Source organism: Nanorana parkeri, unplaced genomic scaffold (genome assembly GCF_000935625.1).
Source record: "Nanorana parkeri isolate BGI_ZX_2015 unplaced genomic scaffold, ASM93562v1 scaffold89, whole genome shotgun sequence".
Classification (NCBI taxonomy): Eukaryota; Metazoa; Chordata; class Amphibia; order Anura; family Dicroglossidae; genus Nanorana; species Nanorana parkeri.
Window position 1 is genome coordinate 1,610,644 of NW_017306357.1, and position 21,216 is coordinate 1,631,859.

Below are 21,216 nucleotides of genomic sequence, written 5' to 3' on the forward strand. Positions count from 1 at the left end.
GTGCTTTTCACTCACCTCATAGTTCTAGGCGACCTGTGACAATGAGACTGTCACAGGTCGGCTCAGTAGATCGGGAGGTGAGGGAACACATACCGGCGTTCCCTCACTTCTCGATCCTGTCACAGCTCTCTGCCATGACAGGGGAGGGGCTGGATTCCACCCGCTCCGCCAGCGCTGACTGACGGAACGGACGGGGGAGGGGGCGGGTACAGCTGGCTCTGTCTCTAGATAGGCAGAGCCAGCTGTCACTCACGCAGCTGGGTGGATCCAGACATAATTGTCGGGATCCGCTTCAGCGTCTCAGTATACTGCGAGCTGGAGCTCCCTATATACTGAGCCTAGGGTGACGGGAGGACGCTAGTTTGTGTCCTCCCGTTACCCTTAGGAGAACTATGGGGAAAAGCCCCGACCCCATAGTTCTCCTTTAAATACAAATTTAGAAAAAAAATAAAACATACAAAAGCAAAGTTCATTCCTAACAAAGATTGACTTTAATGGTCATATGTGTAGACATAACATCAAAATATATTTATATATGTACATTTCTAGAACATTAAAAAATACCTGCAAACACGTTTGAAGACACAACGGTTTCAACACCAGTAATAAAAATGCAAGTTTAAGAACAAAAAACTAAAAACACAAACCACACACAAATTAGACAATTCAGTCACTGTAAATGGGCAAGGGCACGCCATTACCTTCAAGACTAAGCATACGCAGCCGACACAGCATGCCAGACTATGACTTGTAGTCTGCCAACCAGTAAATAGCTGATCTATACCCCTGCATACTTCTCAGTGAAAACTGGATTTATTAATCCAGCAAATTTCTGCCCCAAACATGACCATATGTAGAGAGACCGTGCCCACCTTTGTTAAGCCAAAAGATCATGGCTGGTCAATATTGGGTCAGTTGGGAGGTATATTGTAGGTTAACCTTGCTTATTTTAAACCATAAAATGACACAAGAAGTATCCTTCTTTTGCACACGTGGGTCAGTAGCATTTTTCTAGGGATTGATATTCTGGTTAATGAGATCAAATCCCAGCCCTTGTACCTGGGGAGAGTTCTAAGTATTGGTCTAGTGGCTCCATTTTGCCACATATCAACAGGAACTTTAACTGGGTTTGGAGTTCAATGGGGTTTTGGTTGGTCCAAGACAAGGTGGTAGTTGGGTTAACATGAACACTTCTGCTGTACAGGGGGAGTGGAGTCAGTAAAGCGCATGTTTTTGCCTCCACTGGCCGCCGAATGCTCGTTGTCGAGACTCTCCGACATCTTGTCACAGATGATATCAACGAGGCGTTCAAAAACCTGCTTCACCTGAATATTCTCCTTGGCACTGGCTTCAAAGAATTCAAAACCTGTGTGGATAAAATCATAGAATTAAAGAAGACATTAAAGAAACGAAAGTATATATTTATTAGGACTATTTAAAGTTTAATTATGTGCAAATTAAAAAGATACATATATGTTGCAATCTGTGAATAGCATTATCACAGCAGGTTTTCTGATTTTTTGTTGTTTTATTAGCCCTTGTAACTGTTTTCTAACCCGACGATCCTGCCAGTAGATCTTTTTTTCCTCTTCCTGTAACAGCTCGAGTTGTCAATGAAAAGTCAGTTACAGCTGGAACAAAACCATAACACTGGCGGAAGTGCTTGCAATGGCCAGCTTTTAAAGAAGTATTGGGAGGGTGTACACTTCCCACTACTTTGAGCTGGTTTGTGATTATAACCTGCATTGCATTAATATGTTCTATGTATGTGCAGTTTTCCTCCACGCTCCCTGGTTTCCACCCACAAACCAAAACTTACTAATAAGCTAATTGCCTTCCTTCCAAATTGGCCCTAGTAATTGTAGTAGTGAGGTTACACTGTAAACTCCTTCAGTGCACACAAGCTGATGTGAATAGTTCTATGTGCTCTGTAAAATACTGTGCACTATGTCAAGAGATTAATACTTGCTGTTGTTCTGATGGGGATAAATATAAAAAAATCTTCTATTGCCCAAAACCCTAGGCACAATAAACTTTCTAAGGTTAAAGCAGTAAAATATTTATTTTCCTTAAAAGCAACCCCCTGTCATGCTGGCGTTCTCCTATATAACATGTGTCAAACACAAGGCCCAAGGGCTGAATCCGGCCCACCATGCCATTTCATGTGGCCCTCCCCTGGTCTCTGCCCCTTCCTTGTCTCTGATACCAAGTGCTGATAGCGATGTTCAGAATTTTTAAACTGTAAACAGGCGCCGGGCTTCACAGGAAGGATGCTGAGGTCCCCAGCAAGGTCCCGGCAGCCTTTCTGTGAATTATGACGCCTGTTTACAGCACCAAATCTCCTCCTTCCTGTTGATCCACGCTGCCCGCACCCACCAAGACCGACCGGGACCCCAGGTGAGACCACATAGCCCAGCATAGACCCAACAGAGCCACCCAAGAGTCCGCACAGCCCACCACAGAACCTGCACAGCTCACCTGAAAATCTGCACAGTCCACCTGAGAGTCCACACAGCCCACCATAGAACCTGCAGAGCCACCTGAGAGTCTGCACAGCCCACGATAGACCCCACATAGCCCATTTGAGAATCTGCACAGCCCACCATAAACCCCACATAGCCCATTTGAGAATCCGCACAGCCACTGGAGTCTGAACTATTACACTAATTACTGCCCCTTCCTTGGCTCTGATACCAAGTGCTGATAGCGATGTTCAGAATTTTTAAACTGTAAACAGGCGCCGGGCTTCACAGGAAGGATGCCGAGGTCCCCAGCAAGGTCCCGGCAGCCTTTCTGTGAATGGCTGTTTACAGCACCAAATCTCCTCCTTCCTGTTGATCCACGCTGCCCGCACCCACCAAGACCGACCGGGACCCCAGGTGAGACCACATAGCCCAGCATAGACCCAACAGAGCCACCCAAGAGTCCGCACAGCCCACCACAGAACCTGCACAGCTCACCTGAAAATCTGCACAGTCCACCTGAGAGTCCACACAGCCCACCATAGAACCTGCAGAGCCACCTGAGAGTCTGCACAGCCCACGATAGACCCCACATAGCCCATTTGAGAATCTGCACAGCCCACCATAAACCACACATAGCCCATTTGAGAATCCGCACAGCCACTGGAGTCTGAACTATTACACTAATTGCCATTATTTTTCCTAGACTTCTATTTACAGAACTAGTTATTACTAAAACCAGTAAATTACAGAGACAATTATTTTATATGATATAAAGAGTAGATACATTTACATAGTCTTACAGATACAACCGGCCCTTTGAGGGCAACCATACTGCTGATGCGGCCCGCGTTGAAATGGAGTTTGACACCCCTGCTACATCCTGCATATCTGCTTGTTTACATGCTGGGATTAGTACAGTTCCCACTGTACTTCTGGGCCACTCAGATGTAGGTGCTGCAGGTTTCATAGAGCCCTCTGTCACCCAGTGTCTCTTCCTCCTCCTGTCCATTCACAAAACACACAATCCAAGGCTTCCTTTTATGAATGGCCAGGAGGAGAGTGAAGTAGAGACATGACCGCAGAACTGGTATTTATGAAACCTGCAGCGCTTACATCCGATCAGACTGGACGTAAAGAGGGAGCTGTACCAAATCGCTGATTTGCAGGACTTTGGAGAAAGCCTGCATGATGGGGGGGTTGCTTTTGAGTAAAATTAATCTTATTGTGTTCTCAGATAAGCCCAGTCATAACCGGTTCTTCTTAAGCAATCTGCAACGATATGATCTGCGCATTTTTACAGTATTTACAATTATCTAGAGATACGCAGCATGCTAATCAAAACAAGACAAAATACCATTTTAAAAGGGCATTAGTGGCTGGTAATGTAAAGTTTTAGCAGAGATGGATAGAAGGTAGCAATGTAGTGCTCTATCCTGTCTGGTTCAGAAACTGGGATGGCTCTGCTAGCTATAAAGCAGGTTTACAATGTAGACTGATGACTAGGGATGTTCTATAGAGAAACACTACAATGCACACAATCAGCTGGAAGGATAACAAAGAGGAGCCTAGATTTCAGCTGATGCTGTACTTGTAACGTCTTTACAAAGCCATCAGCTGCCATTGTCCTCTAGTGCTGATCGAAGCCGTAGAGTGATGGGTAGAATGTGGGGACATGTGGTATGGCAAACTCGTATAGCAAGAAAGCTAAATCCGGCAGGGCTCATTCAAGCACCATAGGAGTTGCTCTGCCTAGTCTCTACAGTGTAAGGACGTGCACCTTTCCTTCAGCAAAGATGGTTTTAGATTGACCACACAATAAAGCGGTTTAATCTTCCTTCAGGAAAGTTCAAACACTTGTAAGATTGTTTTAAAAGCATGATGCATATTCACTGCTCACTACATGTCAGAAAAGGTCTTATACAGTGTCTGCTTAGACACTGTATAGATGTAAAATTAGGGAAGGTGGATAAGGGTGTTAAAACTCAACTATCTATTGCAATAAAATGAACCTGACCCTAGTTGTAGGGTGCGAAAGTGCAATATAACCACAGTGCAATATAACCACAGAGATCTTGTGATTCCTGGAACTACTTGTACAGGTGAAACTCGAACAATTAGAATATCGTGCAAAAGTTCATTTATTTCACTAATGCAACTTAGCCGTCTACCAGGAGATTTTGGAGCACTTCATGCTTTCTTCCGCAGACGAGCTCTATGGGGATGCTGACTTCATTTTCCAGCTGGACTTGGCACCTGCCCACACTGCCAAAAAATTTCTGAGATCGTGGATCTGGGTTTTCATGAGCTGTAAGCCATAATCATCACAATTATGACAAATCACGGCTTGAACTATCTTGCTTCTTGCTTTGCATGTAATGAGTCTCTCATATATTAGTTTCACCTTTTAAGTTGCATAAGTGAAATAAATGAACTTTTGCACGATATTCTAATTTTTCGAGTTTCCCCTGTATTAGTCTTCAAGCTAAGCCATGAGCGCCTTGGAACCTTGGACACAGTCAGTACATAGGTTCTCCATAAGATAAGCCTTACTGTCCATCATGTAAATTTAAATGCTAAAGTCTTAATAGGCGCAGTACAGGCTCTGACATTTGACAGAACAGGACATAATTTTGACTTGGACAGAAGTAGAGGCCCAGTATACAGCCTAGACTGTGAATGTAGGACCTCCACATTGGACAGTTTGAAGACTTCGGGCCAGTTCACACTATTGAGCTGCGGTAAAGCAGGTTACGTGCACCTGTGTGCTGGGATGCCATTTATTGTGAACCAGAGCATAGAGTTCAGAGTTCAGAGTTGCTTATCAGGCAACTCCAAGCAAACGGCTACATACACAGTTCACAAATCTATTTTTACTATTTTACTTGCCAAAAGGGATTTTAATTCAGGGATTTTAGTTTTATTAAGGGATTTAACTTGAGCCAAGGTGATATACACCTTTACATCACTGTAAAGAAACATGAAGGCGACACCATTGTCTGCTTCACCAATACAGCTTACCACGTCACCTCCGACTCCAGCAGGGAACAGAATGCACTGAAATCTGCTGAAAAATCACGCATGTACTTTTCCCCGCGTTGCACACACATACAAATGCGCAGGTGTGAACAAGCCTCATAGGAATGCATTGCTTTTTATGTTTTGCGTGTTTAAAAACGCCTAAGGAGACTTAATGGTTAGGATAAATAAACAGTAAAAATACACTTAGCATAGAAGTGCCTTTAATTTGTCTGAATGCCAGCAGAGGGCGCTGCAGCACAACACATACCAAGTTGATCGGCAAGGTGCTTTCCTTTCTCTGTAGGTATCACAGTCGATAATACATAGACATATTATAGAATTTCCTATACAATGACTTCAGTGATACATGGCAACTGTCAATTTTCTAGCGAATCTCTTCAATCTGTTTTGAAGAGCACTGCTAATTATTAGAACCCTCCTTACAAAGACAGAGATAAAGCTTCAGGTTAAAGTATTACTATAGCCAAGACTTTTTTTTTTTTTATAGCCAAGACCATTGCGTAGACAGATAGTTAGTTTGCGCTGCATTCTCACAAAAATAAGTGGTGCATTAAGGAAAGGGAAAAGAAGAAGTTATCACCATTCTTAAGGTTATATCAGCGGTAGATTTAGAAACTGAAGTCTGGAAAGAGGGCAAGGGATTGTGAGAATTGTATTTCCAATACACTATATTTTTGGACACACTAATTTCTGTGTGCTGCAATACTTCATCTGTGCAAGGGAGGAAAAAACAGTTTTAACCTCCACATATGTCAGGGTTCTTTACCTACAGTCTTCACAAGAACTAGTTCTAGCTAATGTAGTAGATTCCTTTACAAAAACATGTATCCCTTTTTTGAAGCAAACAAATATAAATGGCTACTGATAATCGTCTGCAAAACAAAAAACACTTTAGAATGGTTCCACTGAATGGTTGGACTGACAGGTGACATGTGTCTTTCACTCTGAATAGCTATGTAACATATCCCCATGTGCTTTGCAGGATTGAACCCACTCTCACTTAACCCAGGAGCAGAGTCCATAGCTATGACTGCACTGTCATGATGCACCCAGCAGCAAGATCTCTTTGCAGTTGGCTGGGTTCCCACCTGGGCGTAGCATAGGCGCGTTTTTCCATTCAATGAAACGCACGTTTCACTGGCGGTATGATTTTTTTCCCCCCCCTTATTTTCTCTATTTAAAAAAAAAAAAATGTTATGAAAAATGCCCCAAAAGAAGCTCCTGTACTTGTTTGGGCGTTTTTCAGCGCGGGACCTCAGGCAGTCGCCGGCCAGCTAAATTAGGACCCCACCTGGAGCTCCTCACACCGGACCAGCGCTGACTCGCCGCTGCTCTCCCGCGCCAAAGGTAAGTGAAAAAAGAAAAAAAACATAGCGCAAACATCGGGGCATTTTGACAAGTACTAGTACTTGTCAAAATGCCCTGTTTTTACAGGGGGGAGGGGGAGGGGAGGGGAGGGGGGAGCGGCGCACAAAATCCACCTTGCCTGTGTAGGCAGGAAACCTAGCACCGGCCCTGATTGTGACTGTAGTCCATCACGGAAGAGAGCTTGGAGCGGTGACTACAACACACACAAGAACCATGGGGAACAAAAGTAGCCACCCTCCAGAAGGAATGACAGTGTAAGCACCAATTGAGAGATGATTTGAGGACCTAAAGCTGAAAAGGTACACAAATAAGATACATTTTTGTTAAGGGCTAGTTCAAACCAGCCCCAGTGTGTTCCAGCCCGATTGGTGCTGGAACACGCTGGATCACATTCCAACCGGCTCACTTTGTTTTGATGGGGGTTAGCACTTCGGCCTCAGTGAGATCTCCCGCACTGGAGCGCGTGGCACATGAGTGCCTGCGTTCCGATCTGGTGCAGTCAGAAAAAATTCTGCATGCACGTTTTTTTCTGACAGCACCAGAACGCAGGCACTTATGTGTCGCTACTCCGTGCCACTTTAAAATCTTCTATTACTCTTGGTCTATTTCAGCAAAACTGTTAACATGGCTTTATATGCAGGTTTTCTTTAGAAAAAGAACTTTAGCAAGGCAAGTTTCTAATCATACAATTTAAGAGGCGGGAGTCCACTGCTAGATGGAACTCAACTATGTGCTTGTGATTCCCGGAGGATTTATCTTGCAGCTCTGCAGTGAAATCTACTTACCAGTCCTGGACAGCCATATAGGACTCCTCATTTGTGATGTCATACATCAATATGAATCCCATTGCACCTCTGTAATATGCAGTTGTGATGGTCCTGTATCTCTCCTGACCAGCTGTATCCTAAAAAAAAAATAAAAGAAGAAAGAGGGGTTACATAACAAATATCACAATACCCAAGGTCAATTTTTTTATGCAATGCTGTAATGTTGGAGAGCCAGTGAGTATGCCCATACCGATAGAAGTGCTACCAAAGACCTGATTTTGGTGCATTTACTGCTGATACCAAGAGGAAGTGTCAACTGTTATCACAGAATTATGATTCTTTATTATCCTTTGTTAGGACAGTGTTCAAATCTAGTTTACAACTGATAATAGAGATTTGCCAGCACGGCACAGACAGGCTTAACAATGGCAAACATTGCTCCCCAGCCCCCTCCTTAACATTACATTCAAGGGGGAAGGTAAAAAGATTTTGTAACAAACACAAAAAAGGTTTTATCCCCATTTGGCTGCAAAAGTACAAATACACTAGTATAAGCAGAACTCCAGGGTTAAGTGCTCGTTTTTGCCTAGAGTAAAAAAAAATTTAAAAAAATAACGTTATACTCACCTGATCTTCTGAGCCACAGCAGTCTAAGGGTTAGTTCTCCACAGAAATGTGTGCGTCTGCACAGTTGCAATGCGATGCGTTTTACCGTGATTGTACCACGATTGATACGGTTTTTGTGGGTTTTTTTTTTTGCTTAAAATGGCATTTCAGGTGCGTTTGCAAGCATTCAGGTGCAATCCGATGCAGCTAAAATATGGCAAGCAGTATTTTTTCATGACTGCATCAGAACGGACTGCACTGGTGTGAATAAAGCACCAGAAATCCCTAAGGAAAGCACTGTGATGTATTTTGGCTGCAGCAGCCAAACTGAATGGACTCCATCACAACTGCATCTGGTGTGAACTAGCCCTAAGGTCCCCGAGTCAGCACGTTCTATACACAGTGTATGGGTCGTGAGAATGCCGAGGGACATACTGGTCGCTAGTGTTGAGGAGGAGACAGGCAGGAGGGAGCTCTGTCACAGCAGGCTGGTTCAGTGGATCGGGTAAGCATCATATTTTTGACCCTAGGCAAAAACAAGCACTTAATCCTTGCAGTGTGGGGATAGCCTCGCTGGAAGGGTTAATTACATTTTCACCCAGATTTGTTCTTTAAAAAGGACCACTGTCATGAAACATTCTTGTTGCCCCTGGTGGTGGTATAGTTTGTCCAAATACCTACAACTGTCAGGTCTGATGATTAGCTTAGTCTGCATTTAAATATAGAGCAATCTAGAAATAAAGATATGTAAAAAAAAGAGAAGGTTTATATACTTAATAGCATTACATGTGTTGACCACATACACATATCAAAATACAGTATTTTTCCTAATAGCAGTCCTTCACAAATGGCATTTCAGAAGAGGTTCACAATAATTGCTCCTTTAATGAGGCATTCCAAGGAGTCTACAGTTAATCTAATCTTTCATCCGCATATCAAAAAAGGTGCGAGCCAGAGAAGCAAAATGTATTTAAATAAAGATGTCATTATTGGCGTCTACATTTCTCAGCTTAGCAGGTTAAAAGCTACAATTTCACCACAGAAGATCTGTCCTTTCAAACGCTCAAAAGGTCCATCAGTATTGCTGTGCAGGTCAAGTCGATCTTTGATGACAAGTCATTTTGCTAATGACCTGATCCATTTGCCTGCAGCGGAGTAGAGCAATTCAAACCTATCCGGTGATTATGCACAGCAATTAGCGGCATCAGTAAAATGAGCACTTTCCATCAAAAGGTTACAGACTCTTTTCAAAGTCCTCTACAGCATCAAATTGTGCCTATGGGATAGAAGGTGGACTGGGACGGAGTGTTGCAATTTATGGTTAAAAAGGACCTATTCTAGAAAAAAGGTAACTTTTTATGTTATAACATTCTTGTTTTCATCACAGCTGATCTCCTGCGGGCATTTTGCAACCATTTGCTGGCTACATGCACTCCAGCAATAGCAGCATGGCATTTCTAAGGGTGGGTTTCTGGATAGTGACAACAGTGGGCCATGTCTTGATGGACCTGTGTCTTTATTCAACCTCAAATACTATGCAACTAGGTCTGCGCAATGCAAGATGAAAGAACTTAGGCCTCGTTCACACCATTCTCTCTACGTTCCGGCCCGATTGTGGCTGGAATGCACTGGATCGCATTGAGGTGGGCTCAGTCTGTTGTGGGGCAGGAGGGGGCGTGGCGGTGCATTGAAGTGAATGGCACCGCAGCCATGCCCTCCGGCCGCAATGCGATCGGCTGCACAGGAACATCAATGCCGGTCCTGTCAGAAAAAAAATTGTGTTTGCAGCATTTTTTCAGAACGCAGGCATTAATGTGAATTGTGTTCCTGTGCAGCTGATCGCATTGTGGCCGAAGGGCGTGGCTGCGGAGCCATTCACTTAATGCACTCACCCCACAACAAACTGAGCCGGCTGCAATGCGATCCAGCCACAATCGGGCCGGAACACACTGAGGATGGTGTGAACGAGGCCTTAGTCTACATCGCACGACTGTGTGACAACACAGGAGCACAACTCTTAAACAGGGGCAGAGAGAGCACTGCCAACCTCTAACAGGATGTGTGTGAACAAGGACTTTTATGACATCATTAAGTATTACTTTAATGGAAGAGAAAGATAAAGATATTTCCAAAATTACTTTTGTATTTATAGTGACATGTTAAAGCTTATACAAAATGTATTTGAGTTTACATATAATATAAGGACTTCTGGGCCATATGCTTGTGATTTCACCAACTCACAGTAAAGTAATACACGGTCTTCAAGGAACACTAATCTAGATTTAGAATGTACCGAACCTGATCATTATCTTATGTCCCAATAGACAAGAAAACTGCAAAGCAGAAATATCGGTTGCCTTTTTAAGTAGGGCCATATGTACTATAAAAGGCACTTGTTGGGTCTAGGGCAGAATATGCCACAAAATCCTCTTTACCAGTGATGAGTGAATATGTAGAGCTGGCCATACACTTTACAACCATCGCAATACTTGCAATGGTTGTAAGCTAATTAAAAGCTCGTACGATCTGCCCATCTTGGACAGGCAGATCGTACTTGCGATCATCGCAAGCCCGCCCCGCTGAGGGGAGAGCTTCCGATGACTGCAATGCTGAGCGGGCAGTGTGCGCTTGCGCACACCGGCCCGTGCGGCATTTGTCTTACGAGCATGCCACAAACCCGCCGAAAATCTTACAATTTTCGGCTGGTATTCAAACATGCGACCGTACGTCGCAGTAGAAACGGTCGCACACGCCTTCCATACACCTGATGATTATCGTACGATAATCGGCAGGTGTATGGCCACCTTAAAGTGACATTAAACCCTCAGATTTTTTAACAAACCAATACTGTAATGTATACCTTACTGTGATCCATGGTAGTTTCCCCTTCTCTTTGCTGCTCTTCCTTTTAAATCCTCATGTCTTCTCATGCTTGGGGAGAACTTCCCTTTGCAGCTGACTGCCTCTTCCTGCAGTGCTGGCTCAGGTTGCAAACCTATATACAGACACCATGTAGCCATTCCAGAGACAAGGCAGTCTGCTGCAAAACAGAAGTTCTGCCCAGCAGGAGAACAGATACAGATTTAAAAGGAAGAGCAGCAAAGAGAAGGGAAACAACCATGGATTACAGTAAGGCACACATTACACTATTGTTTTATGTTAAAAAAATCTGAGGGTTTAATGTCACTTTCAGGATTCAACAAATTCACACCTGAAAATCAGATTTTGGATTATTTATTATTGCCCAATGGCAACTAAAGCAGTGTGGTGGTTAGTTCACACCATAAGCAGTGCGTTCTGTTCCAATTCTGTACGGAACGCACTGCGGCCGGCTCACTTTTTTGCCGGGCTGGAGGGGGCGTGGTGGGCCATTGAAGTGAATGGCACCGTAGCCACACCCTGCGGCCGCAATGCGATTGTGCCTGCAGTGCGGTGCGATCAAAATGCTGAGCCGGCTGAGGGCATGCTGGGACTTGTTGTAGGACTCTTTCTATCGTGAAAGGGAAATATCAGGGGTCTGTTTTTTTAATAAAAATTTAAAATTTAATCATTTAAAAAGGTTGTAGCAAAATGGATTTTTCGGTTTCAACCGTACACATTTTAAAATTTCTGTTTCAGGCTAAAAATTTAATTTCAGTACATCCCTACCAAACATATATTATGGGTGCGATGCACCATTATACTCATCGTCAACAGTTTTTCTTTAGGTTCCCCACTTCTGGACATGTGTGGGTAAATCCAGATAAAAAGGACACAGTCAGTGACGAAGGACGTCAGGACTGTGGGCAAGAGCCACATGACTCTATATATAGCTCAGATAACAATATACTTTCTTCTCTTGTTTAGTCGATCCGTATAGGTTCTGCATATACAACGAAGACAACAAGCTGCTTCCAATAGTACAATTCTTTTAGTGCAAACATTCTTCATTGGCAAAAATAAGCTTGTACAAATGGATGGCGTCATGGTGTATATGTGCTTTAAGCAGCATGATGGCAAAATATGGTCTTCCTTTCAGGTAACAGAAATGACAGCAGAAGCAAGAACAAAAGACCAATGATGATTTCCATCACACCAGTGCCAGTGGTATGCATGACTGGTCTATTGAAGATAACTGCAAAAAAAAAAAAAAAGGACTCTTCTGTGACTCGTCTCTGTAAAGCACCTCTCAGGCACTGGTCAGAATAACTTGCAAACATCAGGTCCTTATCTCGCAGACACATGCACACCGCAGATCCGGCTCACTTTGCCATGCTGCGTGTACTGATGAGCTACACAGACTCAATAAAGATCATCGCACATCCCTTTTCAAAATGGGATATCAATCTGTAGGTGAAAGAGTTATTAAAATTGCCAAAATAATCCGAATACAAAAAAAAAGTAAAAATGTTCTTCTCACTATGTGGTGCACAACATATAGATCATATTCTTTGACATGGATTTTTACGTTGGAGTATTTTAAAGAAATTACAGGTCAGTGATACATGTAGCTCGGCATAAAGGCCAAGATCTCAGTTCATCATTTGGAGAAACAAAAGGCATTTATTTAAAAGGGCAAAGTTACCTTTGGAAAAAGTACACTGTGCAGTCAAGGGACCCACAGTAGCTTAGAAAAATGTTGCTTATTTTAAATACCATACCTGTAGGCCATGATAGGCACTCCCAAAACCTGCCCAAAAAATGACCACTGAAGAGATAAGCCCCATCCTGCCTCCACACCAGCACTTGCCTCCCATTACAGGAGTAAGCACACCATACATTGGGTGCTTGCCCCCAGTATCAAGAGTAAGCAATCTCCCTTGTTTAAAACCCACCAATGCACAGTGCGTCCCCCTCCCCTTGCGGCAGCAGTGGCTGAGTTCAGTTTAGAAATTAAGATGTAGCATACGTTGAGCGATCACCCCCACCATCAAAGTAGTAAGTGCCCCATACATTGATTGAGTACTCCTGTGATGCTAGGGGGCAAGCAATCTCCCTTGTTCAGAACCCACACACAGGCTCAGTGCGGCTGCTACATATGGAAGAAGAGCGCACTGAACATGCGCAGGTTTTGGACGAGGGAGTGTGCTCACTCTGATGATGCTGGGCATGGGCAAACATATTCTGTGCTTACTCCTGCAATGTTGGAGGAGAGTGCTCGTGGTGCATCATGACTTCTAGGTAGGATGGGGCTCATCTCTTATATTGGTAGGTTTTCAGGCAGGTTTTGGGGGTGCCACTCATAGTCCACAGGTATAGAATTTAAAGCAAACAAAAAAACATTTTCTAAGCTGCACAGTGCTTTTTACCTACAGGGGCCCCTTGACTGCACACTGTACTTTATGCAAAAGGTGAACTTATCCTTTGAGATCTCACACAGCACTAAAAACCCAATCAAGCCCCATCACTTCACCAAAATAGAAAGACTGTTGGGTAAAGTTGCTCATTAAGGTAGTGCAAACTGCAATGATTTTTTTGCAAAGTGCAGTAACAACACTATATGGCCAAAACTTAGTGGCCTCCTGACTATCACAACCCCACTATAGGGTCACGCATATGTGAAAGCCCTTCCAAAATTACTGAGTTCATGCATTTCCAGTGATGGGTCCTGGTAATGCATACAAATATATATTTTAGACAATTGTGCACTTCCAACCTTGTGCTAACAGTTTGGTAGAGGTCCTTTTTTTTGTTCCAGTATGACTGTGCCCCTCTGCACAACACGAGCTCCATGAAGACATGTTTTGATGAGTTTTGCTGTTGTGGAATTTGAGTGGCCTGTACAGAGCCCTGACCTCAACTCTGAATACCTTTGGGTTGAATTGGAACAATGATGGTCTTCTCATCCAACATCAGTACCTGTCCACTTCAAAATCTTTTGAAAAGCCTTTGCAGAAGGGTGGAGGCTGTCATAAGCACATGGAATGGGGTGATGGGAGGTCCATATTAAGGGCCATTTTTGTTAAATGTGTTGTCCAACAAGTTCATATAGCTATGATGGTCACAAAACATTTTACCATATAGTGTAACACTGAGATCTATCGAAGAGATCAGTGAAAGAGAAATGCTGACCAGCTGGCCTTTGGGCAGCTTAGTTCACCCTCAACTTCAACCCCAGGCTCTCTATATTTAATTCTTTAACACGAAGAATAATGTTATAGCAAATGAAGGCAACAGGTACACATTTTCTCAAGACAAAAATAAACTAGGTGTTCATTCTATTTGTCACCCTCAGGAAACCCTGAATACCTTAATTCTGAATATGACACAGAGGTATTAATGCTACAAGCTATGTTACCAGATTAGATGATGCTCTGTATGGTATTTGTTTGAGCTATGAAATACATTAATTCAGCGTAAGAAAGGTTGTTTAACGCATATGCTCTATGCATTGGCAAGAAACATTTCAAGCCTAACTCCAGCCAAAACCAAGATAAAAATGGTTAGCCTATTTAAAGTGACACTAAACTTAGAGCTAAAGTGACATTAAAGTCAAAAATATTTTCCACTCCCCCAATGTTAAATTAAAGCACTTACCTTAAATTATGTTTCTTAATCCGATCTTCTTCTTTCCTGTGGTTTTCATCTGTCCCTCCAGCGCTGCTGCGGGTCTCCGATCCAGCGCTGACTCCTCTGTCCTTGCTGGCACTTCCTGTCCCACGGTGTCTGCATGCGGGTGGACGCCGTCGATAGACTTAGACTTGCCTTGTGTCTCTCCTCGTATCCCGGCCGAAAATCCGAACTACGCATGCGCCCACCCCAAGACCCTTGGTGGCCGTCCAAGAATTATCAGATTTTCAGACGGGAACGCGCGGCAGGGGTAAGTTTAAACCGCTTTTAAAGCTTTTTTAAAAAAAAATGTTTTTGCGTATATCTTCTGCTTGCTAGCAGTAGATATATGCAAAAAAAAAGTCTTAAAAATAGAATATAGTTTTTTATTATGAAGATGTAATCATGCCCTGAATGAGTTTGCCAACGCACTGTGCATTATACAAAATGTCTATTTTTATTTTAAATAAAATATACGTTTTCACCCTTTGTTGCATCTCAGCGATGCTGATCTCCTCAAGCCTCTTCATATCTATATGCACTCCTTGTTGCAGCAGCTGCACTTTTTTGCTCTGGCCTGGCATACTAAGTTGGCAACAGTGGACCATGGCGGTATAAAATGTGTCAGCACAGCCGTTTGTAGTCTTTATTACGGGTGCATGCAACAGGGTGACAACACAGGAGCACAACTGGCAGACAGAAGTACTTAAACCTAGGCAGGATTATCAGATATTAAAGTGCATCTCTAGGCAAAACTTTTTTTTTTTTTAGTTTTGGATAGAATGGGGAACACTTAAACCCTCTGCCATGGTTTTTGTTGTGGTCTGTGTTCCCGTTGGGTAGATTCACTCCACTATGCATACTGGTAACCACGGTCACCGAGAATTCTTCTAACATCTGTTCCAGGGACACGTCTAAGAGGGGAATTCCTCTCACTTTGGGAGACTTTCTCTAACTTGCTATTTTGCCTCTGGGACAAAAGTGAATAACAATGTCCCGAAAAAAAGGTACACAGACAGCAAAAAACAATGCAGAGGTTTTAATCATGTTTTGGTTATAGAAACAGTTTAACAAATGATGCAGTGCATAGATCCCCTGCTGATCAGGACTGAAGGCGACCATGTAGTGGGACCTCCCTATATTGTATAAGAACTATAGACTCACCTGTCATGAAATGGAAAACAAAACAAGTGCTGACAGCAAATGAGTAATGAGGATTTGGAATCACTAAAGAATGTCATTTTCATAATTAGTTGCACTCATTGAGACTTAAAATAAAAGGATTAAATATATAATAGCAACCTAAAAATGTCACTTTACTTTTGTCTTGGAATTCCTGAAGCTTTCTTATTGGGGTTCTGTCATTTTACAGCGGGATACAGATGATGAGCAATGGAGTGGAGATGAGCTATAATGGTATAGAGGCTCAGTTTGAAGACATATTGTAATGAGCTATAATGGTATAGAGTCTGAGTTTGAAGACATAAATAACAAAATTAGTTTGACCGTGTTATAACATTAAAGTGAATCCATGCTTTGCCTGTGCTTCTGATGGCTGAACGGTGCAGCCTAGTGTTAATGATTAGCTTTGCAGGGCTTCTGCAAGAAGAAAGAACAGAGAGGCTCTGTGAAGGAGTTGCTCTCAAGTAAGCACTCTGATCCACCCCTGAGGTGGTGCTGCATGTGATGAAGCCAACTTGGAGCATTACAGAGCACAGTAAAACATAGATATGGTTTTTCTTAATATAGATCCTGAGCATGTGCAATGCAGAGGCTAGCTGAGCTTGCAAATCATTGACACAGCACACCAGTATAGATGTGGGGTGGAAAATACATCTCCCACGATTGATTGGCGGTCAGAGTATTAAGTGGACATGGGCGAACTCAGGCAAACTGGGTTCGCCCCAAGCCCTACCTTATCTCTACTGGTGATCTTGGAACAAGGCTGTCTGCGATGCTGGAATGCTCTTCTTGCTGACTGACAGCAAACCTAATGCAAAAATGAATAAACACCCAGCAGGGGCACACCTCAAATTGTAGAGCTGAAGCTTAATCCACATATATTTGCTCCCCCCCTTCCCAATGAACATGCTAATGAGAGATATACAGCATGGCATCCTAATTACTCTCAGCAGGCATCATCCAAAGCAATGCTTGTATGAGGTTTCCTTTAATTTGTTGTTCGGTTTGCGTAAATTTGCAATTTGTCATTTTGCCACGCGGAAGCAAAAACGGTCTAAGGAATATTAAAGAAAATGTTTATCTGGCAAAAGGTGAGAGTATGAATCAAATGAGAAGCCGGACTTCAGGCAGATATAAAATAAATAACCACCTACCCATGAAAAAAAAATAATGTATTTTTTACATGTAAATAATTTTTTAGATACCGGTACCTGAATCGGTCTTGTTATAAGGCTGTTCTTGCTTCCTTTTTGACAAGTTGACAAGGTTTGGCTTTAACATCCAGCATAAACAGTAGAAGCCGATTAAAAAAACCTTTAATAAAGCAAATGTGATTTGCAGTCCTATTTGACATCTGTACATATCACAGGTTTGAAAACAGCTGTGTGTATAGAGATCCTGAGAGCTTGATCTGAAAAACAGTGCCACTGTGACAAGTTGTATGATGTTTGGACAGCTGCTGTTGTTCCCCCGAGGACTAAATACAAAGCCGTAGACAACTCCTTTTGCGCCCGCGGCAAGAACAGAAAATTGTGCCCCCCCAACAGGTTTATGACGTCACACGATGCTGCACACGTGTGGCGTCATGCACCCCACCTCCAGGATGAGCAGAACGTCAGTGGCCGAATCGGAAATAGCATAAATATTTCTTTCTTTTGACGAAACTAATGAATTAGTTTTCAGTTTTCATTCATTTCGTCCGAAACAAGTGTTTAGTCTTTGCACGTGTCTAATAACATATGTGTGGGGTTTGTGTGCTTTTATTTTTTTTTACTGTTGGGGAGCTTTGGGGAAATATGAGGGGTCTCAACAGACCCCTGACATTTCCCTTTTGAAATAAGAGTCCTCAATCTCTTTTTCTGCAGCCTCTGTTCTAAAGGAATGGAAAGCACTAAGTACAGAGGCGTCCCATTCATTCACAAACTGGCGATAGTAAATATTTGACTATCATCCAGTAGAAGCCTCTATATTGTGTGCTACTACCCATTCAGAAATTCATGAATGAACAGGAAGTGATGTAAAGCACTTCCTGTTCATTCATAACTGGGGACACATAGTACTATGTATCCCCAGTTGTTTACAAACATTGGGGTGATCAGCTGATCACTCCAGTGTTTGTGCTGCACACAGAATCAGTAAATATCACCGATATTACACTGATCCTCCTCTCCATCCTGAGCGTAGCTCCGCCACGCACAGGGAGGGGGGCAGTGGATGGAGCAGTCACTTCGGGATGGCCAATCAGTGAAGATAGAGAGAGAGAGAGCCGCCGGCTGTCAGATCCTGGCAGAGCACCTCTCCGTCTCTCTCTTAACTGCTTGGCCATCCTGGATGACAGCTCTCTCCTCCGCCCCTGCCGGCTGCAGTGCTCCATTTCTCCTTGGATCCCCGCTGCCAGGGGAGAGCAGCAGAGATCAGAGGAGAAGCTGCAGCCTATGCCGCCCCTCTACTCCTTGCCAACCGGAGGCCGAGCTTTGTTGGTAGCCTGGCACCCCTGTTGCCATGGAGAGATAGATATATCTATCTCGATCTATATCTACGAGCAGCTGTCATGCAAAAAATTGAAGGTAGGAGTTTAGAGGGGACAGATCAGCTGCCTGTTTTTACCACCAATTTGCCACCCGAGTGAATGAGGCATTAAAGCACAAGGCATATTAAAAAATAAAACAACGCTATATTCTTTACTTGTGAAGCAGCCTGACTGCATAACAAATTTTAAAAAAGCAAGCATTCAACTGTGCCTATACTCAGAAATTTTATCTGCTTATTTTGGTATAAATATCTGGGGTTCCTAAAAGCAAAATATTTCATGCAAAATGAACTTGGCTCCAAATGTAAAAAAAATTATTACATTGACCAGAAATGGTAAAAAGCCTGCAGATAGGAGGAAGTGGTTAATGAACCATATAAAGGGTTAACCCGGCATGAATATATAATCTTGGTATTTATCCTAGCATCTGTTCAGCCGCACAGGTTCAGGGGGATTTCTGACAATAACCATCAGATATACGACTCCTCAATACAAGTCTGCTCCGATCTTGTCAAATAAAAAGCAAGAATTGATGCAGATCCTCCCATCATCTCTAAACTTCCAGACAGAAATAACTGCAAAATGACAGAACCCTTGGGAGTGGTATAACGCGGCAGCCGAGCGAAGAGATCGCAGAGAATACTAAATGACATACATATGAAATGAGAGGGAGAAGGACAAGCGTGTATTCATGAAAGAAGTAAACAATGCTTCAAAAAACAAGTGCAGGCATGGGACCACTTCTAGGTTCTAGATCTAGACCAACTTTATCAAAGCTGAACTCCAACAGCCATCTAATCTATAAATTTAGATCTATTTGTGGGAACCGCTGTACTTGCTGAAGTTTTTGTAATTCTGTGGAGCGGGTCTTGTGATCCAGGTACCCCTTCCCAGACAGACCTTAATTGCAGCAGCACAGCTTGATTAAGGATACAGGGTTAAAACACGACCCCAGCTTGATGATTGGACAATGAAGCAACAACAGCACAGTGATGAGGTCATCCCTCTGCTCGCTTTGCTCTCTCCTCCTGTTATCATATTTCCTGTCAGCAAATGTGTATGAACACACCCAATTGGCTCCTAGTGCCAGACGTTTTTTTACCAGTCTTACTGGAGGAGGCGGTAAGCAAGACATAGTTAGAGAATTGCACTACTGTAGTTGCATTTAAAGTAAAATGTTATCAAAGGGAAATATGGGTCTGCCACTTCTCACCACCTTCTGAAAATTGCTAGTTGCTTGGCTCTTTTTGACCATCTGGCTTCAGTACTTTTTGGGTTGCTGACCTGTAACAACTATACATAGCCAGAATCTCGGGACTCAAGGTATTGATGCCAGAGTGTCAGCATGACTGCAAGCCAACTAATATTTCCAGAATGAGAAGTCTTTAATAACCTTTAAATTATATGTATGTTTTTATGTTAAATAGAGTGCAGGGAATATTTATGCCCTAAGTTTTTATTGCTGTGGAGATCCACCCTTCTATTTCTCCTGGTGACCATTATAATCAAAACAGAAAAGTGATGGGACATCCAAATTTAGTTTAGTAGGCAAGTGGGAATGGGACACGTGTACCAGTGACAAATGTGCCAAGATGGGAATTCTGTGAACTTCTATCTCATTTCCTGTTGAGTCTTCAAGAAAGAACATGAAGGAAAATCTCCCCAACAAGGCACAGACAGCAACAAATAACCTGATTGGGTTTTAACCTTACCCCACTGTCTAAAAAGAACTTTGCTTTACATGCACTTTAAAAATGTTTTTTTTTTTTTATTCTCTATAACAGCCTTTTTCAACCCAGCTTCCTGTGAAAAGTTGCTACAGGAACAATGTCTGCCTCTCAGATAAGTAACCACCAATACCAATTAACTTTTTAGACATTTCTAATGGGGACATAGATCGACTGACCACCAAAATAAGAAACATTCTTCCCAATCACAGTCAGTCAGTCAGTGTATTGGGTCCCTTCTTCCACGGACCACCAATGTAAGTGGATCCTTTTCCACCAATCACCAATGTAAAGCTGGCCATACACCTATAGATTATCTGCAGATTTTCTGTGGTCAGATGGAAAAAAGTGTAACAGATTCCTCCATCTACGCTAAACTGTGTGGATGGAGCAATCTCCCACTGGGCCAAGCTTCAGTATCATGCTAGTCGGCCCTCAGCCCTAATCCAAGCAGCTGGCTATCTTTTGGGAGGAGTCATACAAATGTGAAAATGCCTTTATTTGTGGATGTCAAGTCTGGGAGGAGTGGGCATTTCGAGACATATTTCATCTGCCTGAAGACCACCCTAGGTAATACCCACATTTGATGCTGATCCTCCATGGTTAAAAATTAAAATCCAATGAATACAAAAAGGGGAGGACCAGAGACAGTAAGGCTGGAAAAGCTAGATCATGTTGGACAAGAAATGAGGCATGCTCCATCTGGCAGCTTCTATTGCACATTGGGAGAAGCTCAGGAAGCAGATAGGGAACAGGTTGTAAGGTGTGCAATAGCTATTGTGCTGCCTGGGGCCCCAAAGGATCAAGGAAGCCGTCTGAGAAAGTCCTCATTTTCTTTTTTGTGGACATGGGTGAACAGCTTTTCACTTTACTTTTGTCTTGGAATTCCTGAAGCTTTCTTATTGGGGTTCTGTCATTTTACAGCGGGATACAGATGATGAGCAATGGAGTGGAAGTCAGTCCATACCATCAACCCCCTACCCCACCCCCCCTGCATCATTTTT

The 21,216-nt window shown here is 43.0% G+C and overlaps 1 protein-coding gene across 1 annotated transcript in view; it reads right to left on the minus strand.

Annotated features, from left to right (window-relative positions):
- Positions 1–947: 947 nt before the first annotated feature.
- Positions 948–21,216, minus strand: part of RAB3B (RAB3B, member RAS oncogene family) — a 57,644-nt gene continuing 37,375 nt past the window's right edge. The window contains exons 3-6 of the mRNA XM_018552454.1: positions 7,658–7,776; positions 7,279–7,350; positions 5,752–5,816; positions 948–1,366 (exon numbers count right to left, since the gene is read on the minus strand). Of these exons, the coding sequence (XP_018407956.1) occupies positions 1,179–1,366; positions 5,752–5,816; positions 7,279–7,350; positions 7,658–7,776 (444 nt within the window). The 3' untranslated portion in view covers positions 948–1,178. The remainder of the gene's footprint in view (positions 1,367–5,751; positions 5,817–7,278; positions 7,351–7,657; positions 7,777–21,216) is intronic.